We start from the raw sequence: 11,440 nt of genomic DNA, 5'->3' as shown, positions 1-11,440 counted from the left end.
GCTTCACTGACATTCTTTACCCAATTAGGCACAGATATTCTACCACCAGTATCACCTATTAGACTGGTATCTACACTACCCTTCGTCCTTATGTCCATTCTCATACCCATGGCTGTATCCTTTCTTACTTCGTTTTCTTCCCTCTCAATGTTAAATTCCAGCGAGGAGATTACCTGGACATCTCCCAACCATCTCCCCCAAATATCTAGTTTAAAGCTTTCTATCCTGTGGCGGTGTGTGGGCTGGGACTTCTGCCCAGTGTGGTAGCGGGGGATCTTGCAGCTTCAGGCTGGCGGGGCATACCTGCGGGGGCCCGAGGCTTCAGCTAAAGCACCAAGCCCCAGCAGGTGCACCCCAGCTCTCAAATTTCTGAAGATTAGCAGTAAGTTTGGCCACCCATGCCGTATACTTAAATGTCCAGTAAATTAACACTCCCTATTGAGATTATATTGAGTTGTTACAAACACACCCATTTAAATAAGAGAACCACAAGCATGAGGCAAAGCGGAGGTGTTCATGCACTCTCATAACACATGAAACATCCTCTACGTTAATGTAAACCTACTTGTGGAAGTGGATGAGAAAACTAGGCCCTTTATATTCAGCCATATTTGAGTTAACCATAAAAAAAAAAAGATCTTGCATTTCTTTGTAATTAAAAGCTGCCTCTGGATTCTTATTTTCCCCAATGGTGCCTACACAGAGTGCAGCACATAGGATAAGTAAAATCATCCCATTTTTTTAAAACCACTACAAAGGCTAAACCGAGGTATGGTTAGAATACAAAAGAGTTCCTCAGTTGAATACAGACTCTTTATTCTTTTTATCAGTTTTTTAGTGTAATATAGAATGTTAGTACACACTTTGTTGGTTTTAAGTAACCATTGTGTGAGAATATGATTACTTTTTTAAAAAATGTGAGCTGTATAAAAGAAAGGCTCTGCTTAGAATTAAAAATCATTAAAGTAAAGGTGAAAACTTCCAAATATCAGCCATTTTCATGACCATACCAACCATTTTATCATTTTACTTTTTAAAAATGGGAAGATCACTTCAGATCTGAAGTTTGTACATTTTCTTCTCCAGTGCATCTCAAAGCTTGACTTTGACACATCTATTAATAATGATCTCTTGGCAGGACCTGGAAATCTAAGGAGTATAGCTTAACTGGAGACAATATGCAGAAGGATAAGAATGATCGATCTATCTATCTATCGATCTATCTATCTATCTATCTATCTATTCATTCTTGTCCTTCTGCATATTGTCTCCAGTTAAGCTATATATATGTATTTTTTTAAAGAAGGAAATGTTACTAAACTGGAACCTGATTCTGCAAGGTGCTGAGCACTTCCTGATAGGTGCCAAACACCACTATTTTCAGTGACTTCAGTGGGAGTTGAGGGCACTCAGCAACTGCAAGGAGGCACTTAATACCTTGCATAAAGTGACCTTTACTGCACTGGTATGTGATAGCATTACACTGTTACAAAAGTTTCTCCCTGTCCATATTTACTAAGTACAGTTTGTCAGTGGTCTTATTGAATTTCCCTGCAGTAAAGCTACGTAATATACAGGAATAGCCCAAGCATTTAATTTCATAAATCCAAGGAAATGGGTAAACTTTTAAAAACAGTTACTACTCTTAAAAGGTTGAATAAGCAGCAAATAACATTGTCAATTAATGCTGAATATGTACATTTATTTTCCACTCCTCCATCCAAGAAGCTCTCATTGTCCAAAAGATATCAGACAACTTAAAAGAACTGTTTCTGTAATTTTTCTAGTTATAGTTTTCAACTGCTGGCAGTTGTGAGCAGTGAAAATTTTTTATAAGTCTTTCAATGTTAATAAGACAATACTTCACAATTCTATAGCACTTTTCATTTGTAGATTTCAGCAATTTGCTGTAGTTGGCAAGTATTACCATCTCTATTGTACAGATGTGGTAACTGAAATACTGAAAGGTGAAGAAATAACTTGATGATGGTCACACAGTAAGTCAGTGGAAGGTTCGTGAATAGACCACATTTCCTGACTGTATTCCCATTCTCAATCTCCTAAACAGAAGCTGCCCCATTGTATGTCAGTATTCCTTATCAGTATTTAAAACCAATTTTCATTTTACTGGTTACAAACCTGATTGTCCCAGCTAGTGTTTGGTGTGTATTTACTAAAAAAGGTGAAAGCTACATCTAACAGAGTAGAGCTGTTTGGAAGTTTTCTGATGTAAGAGTTTTCCACCAGGAAATGCTGATTCAACAGAATTGAAACATTCCACCGGAACTTATTGAATTTGTTGAAATTCTAACTGGAACTAGGCTGGTTTCTGATGCTACGCCAGGATCCCAGCTCTTCAGCAAACCAGTTGGCAGGTTGCTGCCAAGCCAGGGCTTCTAGGCTCCTGGCTGCTCACCAGCGGGTTGGCCCTGAGAAGGAGGGAGTTAGCTGCTCAGCTCCCTGGGCTGCCTGGCTCACCTAGCTTTTTATTTTAAATGAAATTTAAATTTGTGTGTAATGCTTTAGAGGTATATAATATAACTATATATTTTAATAAACTTTATTTTTAAAATTATTAAAACATCTGCTACTCTAATTAAAATGCTCCACTATACTATCTTATTTTTAAAATTATTAAAACATCTGCTACTCTAATTAAAATGCTCACTATACTATCTTATTTTCTTGTTCAAAGTATCTCTTATTTGATGTTATAATGAATAGTTTGGTGCTTTGGTCACTATTAATGAGAGTAGCAGCTGGTTTTAATATCCTAGAAAAATAATTCCAGGCTAACACAAGGATATTAAAAATAGCTGCTACTTCAATTAATAATGAGTATTTATCTTATTTTCTTATTCAACAGGTCTAATAGTTTCATAACAACAACAAAATATTTTACTCTGCTGATTGGAGTAGCAGTTGTTAACAAATTGAAGAATAATATAATTTAATATAAAACTAATTTTACATTCAAAATATTATAAATTACATTAAAATAATATAAAAATAAAAAACTGTCAAATTTCAAAACAAAATTTTCAATTTTTCAAAATATTTTTTCTGGAATTCCTATTCAGCAGGAAATTTATAAATTGGAATGGATTTTTTTAGACTTTTTGGAATTTCCTGTGAAACAGGAATTCTGAGTTTCAACAAACTCTATAACAGGAGTATAGTGTTTAGTCTACCAAAAAGATGCTATCCTGAGCTCCCGTCGCATGGGAGCATTAATATAATGAACAAGACTTACTCATTTTTCTTTGGCTCTGTAGAAAAGTTGGTGTGGGCCATATATTCATTATGGACCTGCCTGAAATAATTGTAGTTAAACAAACAACCCAAGAAAAGAGTGTGCTTTGCAAGGAGGTTTTTCCTTTAGGCCCACATTGGTCCTCTAGGCCAAGGAGTCTAACCCTTCTCTCATGGAAAATCAAGCAATGACCCTAATTCACTGTCTTCACTTATGTGGGATTTTCACAGGCTGGTTTAGAGGTTGAAGAAACAGTTTTCCTCTGTATATTTTACTGTATTTTGTTTGGCTTGTTGCCCTATAAGAGATGCTTGCTCTGTAAATCTCTTAAGAGTAATAAATGGCTGGATCTGTTAGCTTACAGGTTAATGTTTACCAGTTTAACAAAACCAATGGTTAACTGCAGTAAAGACTTATTTTGAAGCAACCATTATTTTTTACTTTCATAAAGTAAAATTTGTGCTTTTCATGTTTTTAAAAGAAACATCTCTTTGCTAAACTTAATAGCTGCCCCATCATTTCTACAATAGTGGGGAAAGAAACTGAGATTCAACATTGACCACTTCCTCAGTGGTTAATAATAATAATTAACAATTGGAATGATCCTAAAGATTTATAATTGACCAATAATCTCCTCTATTTGCTATTTAATGGACACTGAATAATTAATTTGTACAACATAAAAGCAGTTATCGTCAGTGGTTTCTAACATCAATAATATGTTCTAGATACTGACTGTGGAAAGAAATACCACATATAAAAATATTTCCTCACTGCCTGGTACTGAATATGTAGCCACATGCGCATTTCTGTATGAGAATTGTATAATTGTGCAATAATTGCTAGAAGTTGGTCATTACTCGGTAACCAGCTAGAGATCATTTTCTCAGGTAGGTTTAGGGCAATTGTTGAGTGCTTTTCAACAAGTTAATAACTGTCTATAACAATGATGTACTTGTGAAAAGTTAAGTTAATAGCAGCTCTTCATAATGTTAATATTAAATCTTTATTTGAATTAAAGCTGTCAGTCTTTTTTTCTCACCAGCATCACTGTTTATATCAATAAGATTTCTCTCCCGCATCAATTTAGAGATGAAAGAAGTTCCCCAAATTCAGTGTTTATGTTCCTGATATGTTCAGACACTAACTGTTGGGAGAAAATTGTGACTTCTCTTGAAGGGACAAATTGATAAGAATGCAGTTTCAGGAAATCCATTGAATTTTGTATATGTAAATCCCAGTTGGAACTGAAAATTCAAATGACACCCTTGTTAATACCAGTATATTGTTTTTAGAGAATCATTTTTTAAAAAGATGATTAGAGCGCCTGTGATGGAAGTCACAGTCCAAGTTAGATCAGTTGAGCTATAAAGAATCTTGAACTATAAAGAGTTTTTGGCTGGGATGCAAACCACAGAAATACTTGTTTTGTGATGTCCAGATTGGGTTATTTAATATGCTGTATATGGGGCTATCCTTTACCACAACCACTGAAACTTCAGATAGTGAAGAATAAAACTACCCACCTGTTGAATGGGGCTTCTCATTCAGAGTGTTGCATGATCTGTCACGACTTCCAGTTGATTTCTGAGTCCAATTTAACGTATGCAATATGGTTTGATTCCTGAGTACCTTTGAGAGCGGGAGGGCTGCTGGTGGGGTGTCTTTTATTTTTAAGAAAGGTCCTCTACTCTGGACGTCACCATTGTGAGTGCTAGGTGAAGCTGGACAGGAGAGGAGTTCCCTTGGTCCTAACCCAGAACCCCAGATCCTGATCAGGGCCTAGCCATCCTCTGTACCTTCACCTGAAGCAATGTGACAAACTGGTTATTTTGTTCTGAGGTTCAAAGATTCAGGTGGCCAATATTTGAGTCGAACTTTAATTAACTGTTGAAGGACAAGGAAGGAGCTCCTTGCATGAACTGCTTTGCTCTGGGCAAGCTGTGACACGCAGGTTCAAGATTCTGGGATTCAGAATACTTCTGAAATCCTGGACTGGGACATCAAACCTGGTGTTCTGGCCAAATTCTACTTCAGTTACTATGTTCTCTCTATCACAACTTCCTCTTTAATTACGGTTGGGTCTGTACTGTGTGTCCAAACTGTTGAGGAATGTTGCTGTAAGCTTGTTACATAATGGCAACATTTCATTTTGGATGTGAGCAAATTAATACCTGAGGGTCAGATTCTGCAGTCCTTTATTGAGCAGATCAATGGAAGTTTTGCTTTGTTTTATTAAGTACTGCCAAATTTGGCAATTTCTGTATAATTTGTTCCAAAGTAAACAAATCTCTTTAAGATCTATTTGTATTAAAGATGCTGTGTATATGCAAGACCCATACGATTACAATACCTATAGTTTAGTTGTAGAACTTGAAACATCCAAATGTTTTAACTGAAACCGGAACTATACTTGTCTAAACAAATATATGGCCTCATTGCTGCTTGAGTGACAATAGGGTTTTATTATACTTTTCCGTACGTAAAAGTTTTGCCAGCTAACGTAGGGATATGCCACAAATAATGAGAAGCCTTCTTTTAAAATCACTTTGGCATAACTGATAGAAGCAAGTAGCAGCTTGCTTCCATTTGTTTCTAGAATAACATGGTAAGAGTAATAAGTTTCAACTGCTGCAGATAATTATTAGGTGCATTCATTGGGAACATAGGGAAAGGGAGTCTGTGAGCTACATTTGAACTCTGTACTTAAGCAATAAAAATTTTATCAAACTGCAAAAAACTAAGTCATTTTAACGAGCGCATTCCAAAGGTGCTGGATTTATGAGGAGACCCCAGGAAACTTTGATTGAAATTGCTGTCTCTGATTGTAGTTCTATATTTTATTGGTGCCATATTGTGAACAGTGCTGCTGCCAAAGTGAATGGGAAAGCAGCATAACAGACAGAGTTAACCCACAAAGGTTACCTCTTTTTATAATATCCATGATGTATTGCATTAAAAATGCCTTGAAAGCCATCCTATTTGCAGTTTTCAGAAAGCATTTTTTCTTAAATTAAGTTACGATTTATTTGAACAAGGCAGAAAATATGAAAGCCCCTGAAAGACTTTAGTATTGATTTTTCTCAGAGTATTTGCTAGCTGTTATTTTCTCATTTGTGTGCTCCTTGATGGAACGGCCTAGAGCTGTGCACTGATCCTGAGACAAAGCTTTAGCAGGATGAGAAGAACAATAGTGAGGGGCAGTATTGTGGGGCTGATCTTATAATACGAGTTTTGCCTGAGTAAACAAGGACGTCAGCTTTGGGGCTCTGGGATATTTACTTTTTTTTCTTCATGGTTCCAGAATTTAAGCAAAATTTTAAATCACCTGGAAAATTATTAGAATTTTATTAACTATTATGCCTTCCCCCAACTAAGTAAACACTGTAGTAGCCACCTGTGATGAATGACTTGAATATTCTGAAGGCATGAGGTCAACGCTACTCTGTAAGTGTGTGTAGAATAATGAAAGTTATAAATCTTTTTTCTAATATTTATGTTCTAAAAATAATTTAAGCTTAAAGTCTACAAAAATTAGAACATTAATGTGTATTTGTCATGGCAGTGAAATAGGTATATTCAACCAGTCGGTAATTATTGATTCTTTAAAAATTAGGCAACATACAATTGTTTATTATTATTAGCCATTGATGGTAGTTGAGTACCAGTTGTTCATTAATAGCTACTCCTCCCCCAACAAAATGCTCTGTTACATTAGCCATTAAACTATTACAGCATAGTTTCCACATATCTTATTATAAATGTAGACTGTATCTTTCACTTAATACTGCATTGTACTCAGCCTCTGAAAATAGTTTTAGTTGAGAGATTGAGCGCCAAATATTTTTTCATTGCACCAGGTTATTATTTTTCTCCTAGTTTATCACATTCATGTTGTTTAATGATAAGACACCAAATGAAGATTAGATTGAACAGAATCTTCACTGGCTGTTGCCATCTCTAACATGTTTGAGTAGTCTAGTAATATGAGAAGAAGATGCAAGATAGGATTCCAGGATTATCTCTTCAACTCTCCTGATTTTCTGCGTGGCTTTATAGAAGTCACTTGAACTTTACTGAACCTCAGTTTATGCTTTGGTAAAATTAGAACTAATAACACGTAAATAAGTTTAATTGTTTTTAAGTGCTTTGAAATCCTTGGCTCAAAGTTATCTTAGAATTTGTTTCTTTTTACATATGTGGTATCATCGTTCCGCTCTAATATTGGTAAGCATATTACTATAGTTTTAATAATCTATATTTAAAAAACAAGCAAACAAAAAGACCCACCTCAAAACCTCAGATCCAAACATCGCAGAACTGTAGTTAATTTTAGATATGGTGCCAGACTTTTATGGTCCTGATTCTCTATCGCCTTGTGCCTCATTTTGGGTTAGTAGTGTTTTACAGCCATTTTATACTCACTTTCCATTGACATCGGTGACTCCATGAGGTGCAGGGCAATGGAAAATTAGGCTCAGTGGCTTATGACCATACCTGACGTACTTGGGTTTGCTCTACTAAATTCTTCTTTGTATTGTGTGGCTCTTATCCTGCCTCATTTCTTTGCCTTTTTCTTTTTTTTATTTCTCTTTTCTTTTCTTTTTTTTAGGTTCTGAAAGTGACAAAGTTAATGAACAGGATGTGGAAGGGAGAGACCCAGCTGATTGGCATGTAGGCCTGAAGGTAGCATGGGACATAAAGACACCTGGACTGGCAATACCCCTTCACCCAGGAGACTGCTATTTTATGCTGGGTAATTTTCAAAAGCTTAGGAATGCAAATGTTTCTGTTGAAAATAGAGAGCAGACCATCAACTGGAGTAAATTATCTTAGCTCCATTGATGTCAGTGGGATGGGAGTGACTTACAACAGCTGAGGATCTTGCCAGAATGTGTAATTACTTTGTAATGTTTGGGGATTTTTTTTGTTTTTTGTTTTGTCTTTGGAGACTGTTTTCTTCATATTTTTCTTGTTTTCTTTCTTGTTAGTGGTGCACAGTGAAGTTTACCTGTTAAGCCTTTCCCTATCTGATGCTCAGATTGCAATTGAGGTTAGCTTCAGCACAATAGGAAAATTCCTTCAGCTTGTACTTTGCAGGATTAACTATTGGTATGAGAAGCTGAGATGTTTATTCCTTATTTTTAATTGAAGCTTCCTCTTCCTCCTTTCAAGACACATTTGTCCTGGGGAACAATAGCCATCTATTTCATTGTCTTATTACAAAATCTCTCTGACTGTGCAGTTTTGAGTGAAGATGGACTATATGTATTTCATTTGTTTTTAAAGTTTCCATATATATAGCGATAAAAACAAGTTGTGTATATTGCTGTTGTCTTTTATATTTCTGACTCCTTGGCTCAGGGTGAGCTTTTCTTAGTACTTCTTTGCACTGTTTTCTGATGGTGTGTTGGTCACATGCTTTAAGTATGAGCCTTTCTCTCATTCTGTTATACTTTGACCAGTGTGTATTCAAGAATACCCTCCGCCAGTGTTGGAATTATGCTGTAGAATTGAGCTGTTCTATTCCAAGAAGGAGCCTGGATGCATCTCTTGTTTGGGGGACAAGAGAATTAAATCAGGCCCACCGGTTCTGGCAGCTGAAGTCCAACACTGCTGTTAATACTACAAGGCAGCAAGTCAGGAAACATAGGTAGGTTCATTCTGGATAGGCATTTCCTCCTAATTAAATCTCCTTGTGAATAAACCGCATCTGCATCACACCATGAGCCATGTGACCTAAAACTCAGACAATCATTGTGACACTGCAGTGGTTGCCTGTATTGGTTGTTCACCGTTGTTCACCCTTGTTGACACTCCCAGTTCATGCACTTCTGGTATGTAGAGGGCCAAGGTACTTCCACAAAGCAGTTCCTCCTACCTGCTTACTTATTGGGGTAGCTTTCCTTTTCTCTTTTCCCCACTGTCTATCAGGTAAAACTGAACAACTTAGTTACTACCGGTGATTTTTTTTTCAGAGTGCCTGCTAATGTCTTGTACCTTGTTCTGCTCTGAGTTACACTGCTCTGGGGTCAACAGTGTGACATATGTGTAACTAAAAGCAGAGTGTGGTCATTGTGCTTTTAAACACTTTCAGACTTGAGCACCTGACAGATTAAGATACGGAATTGTGTGAAATCCTGGAATACTGTGATATAGAAGATGCGTCTGACTTTTCTTCTTTCGTTAGGATGTGGGCTGGCAATCTGAAGAGAGAGAGATTTTTTTTAAATCAAAGTGAAGGTTATGTGGCAGTTAATAATTCCCTTTGTAAGAGTTTGTAATCCATTTTTGTGCAATAGCTGTTCTAACATCAGATGGACAGATTCATCTAATTCTTATTGACTGTAAAGTTTGTGCCTAATCAGCCTTGTTGGCCAGCTGATTCAGAAGACAAATTGTGGAATGGATGTTCATCATCAGTGATTTTAGTACTGTTTATTCTAGTACAGTAATTTATAGCTGGCTAAACTTTCAAATGGTAAGGACATTCTTTATTCCCCTGATAGGAGTTAACTTCCAGCTCAGGTACTGCTGGAAATGCTATATAAAGGACGAGTCAAAAATTTTGTTTTATTTAACACCTAACAACATCCTGATCATGTTTAGGTGGAAACAGAGGACATATTAAACATATTCCAGTTATGGTGTATAAATCACTCTTTCCTATTAATTCTTCATAGAAAACTACTGTTTGGGATTCTGTAGAGCAGGTGTTAGATATTCTCTTCTAGGTTTCTAAATCACAGTTACCTTTTAGCAGGATTAACAAAAACATCTATTATTTGAATTTAACAGCAGTAATAGTATAGAAGGGTCCATCCTAGAAACGAAACTTTCTGACTAAATCATATCTGTTTTATGAGCTGAAATGAGTGACTTAATACAGCTGGTAGTAACCTGTAATTAAGGGACCTATATTAGCATTGGGTTGTTTTATATCTTCTTCATGTTGTTGGTTTGCAAGCACACTATTTTAAGAGCAGATACATATGTGGAATGACACAAGGTGTGATTCAATATATTTGGAGATTTAAAATATGGGAACATTATATAAGAGGTAGCATGATTGCAAATGACCAAATATTAGTTAATTTATCCTGTATTTCTGCATTATACGCATTCTTCTGTGGTACCTCCTCCATCATGGCTGCAAAAACAATGGAAACAGTTAGGGAACATGCTGTTTGATCCATCTGGAATTCGTACCATCCAGACTTGTACCAGTGTGACTTTGGGAATCAGCTAGTAGATGCTGATGTAGGGTGAGGGCAGCATGTTTAATGGTTACAATAGGGGGAATGACAGTCATAACTTCTGGATACTCTTCCTGACTCTGTCTTTGACTCATGTGATGGCGGTAAATCGCTTCAGCTCTCTGTGCCTCAGTTTTTCCATTTGTAAAATAATATGTTTACTTTACATAGGTGTTATGAGAAAAGATGTCAGAATCAGTGTGCTGTTAATTATTTAAAAGCCAGCATTTATCAACAGTTATTGCACAGTGGTATCTGAGATACGCTGTTTCCTTTGCTTATGTATGTACAGGAAGTAGCACAATCTCTTCATCAATACCATTGTGTGAACATTTGATAAATACTGACATTTTTAATGATAACTTCTCAAAATACACATTATTTTTATTATTAATAAAAGCCAACAGATGGCTGAGTCAACACTCTAATTTATACAACCTCCATTAGAAGTAGAGACTCGTTAATTATAACGTTTTTGTTGGAAAGTTATGTACTTTGGTTGTGGCCATCTTAGCACAAAATAAATACAATTCAAATGTGTTGTTTCCATGAACCTCTGCATTTATTTTTGAGAGATATAGTATTATAAATTGTATTTTTTTAATAGTGTTTCAAAGAACAGGAAAAAGTGGATGAATTTTTTTGCCCTTCAAAAAAAAAAATATTCTTAAGGGTGTGTCCTGCTCACAGGCGCTTCTATGATATGATTCTTTGTTACTTTGAGAAGAATTGTGTTTAAAAATGCAATATCTAAGGTTAGCTTTACACTTGCTTTCTCAGCTCTTATCTTCAGTTGAAATATGCTGCTGTATTAAGTAATGTCTTGAACTGCATATTATGTGCCAAACATCAGGTGTTCAAATTTGTCTATTTTAAGATATGCTATCACAATATCAAAAAGAACTTTTGATTTAAGGGGGGAAAAATTAAC

At 36.0% G+C, this 11,440-nt stretch overlaps 1 protein-coding gene and 1 long non-coding RNA gene across 4 annotated transcripts in view; one reads left to right on the top strand and one right to left on the bottom strand.

Moving 5' to 3' along the window:
- Positions 1–5,102, bottom strand: part of LOC116839448 (uncharacterized) — a 54,069-nt gene extending 48,967 nt beyond the window's left edge. For both annotated transcript variants that reach the window (XR_004377148.2, XR_004377149.2), the window contains exon 1: positions 4,780–5,102. This is a non-coding gene — a long non-coding RNA (uncharacterized LOC116839448). The remainder of the gene's footprint in view (positions 1–4,779) is intronic.
- The window catches only part of FTO (FTO alpha-ketoglutarate dependent dioxygenase), a 343,733-nt gene that overhangs the window by 93,739 nt on the left and 238,554 nt on the right, over positions 1–11,440 (top strand). For both annotated transcript variants that reach the window (XM_075073784.1, XM_075073785.1), the window contains exon 4: positions 7,866–8,009. In XM_075073784.1, coding sequence (XP_074929885.1) covers positions 7,866–8,009 — 144 coding nt within the window. The remainder of the gene's footprint in view (positions 1–7,865; positions 8,010–11,440) is intronic.

Source organism: Chelonoidis abingdonii, chromosome 19 (genome assembly GCF_003597395.2).
Source record: "Chelonoidis abingdonii isolate Lonesome George chromosome 19, CheloAbing_2.0, whole genome shotgun sequence".
Classification (NCBI taxonomy): domain Eukaryota; kingdom Metazoa; phylum Chordata; order Testudines; family Testudinidae; genus Chelonoidis; species Chelonoidis abingdonii.
Note: the sequence above shows the minus strand (reverse complement) of the source record. Positions and strands in the feature narration are given on the sequence as shown.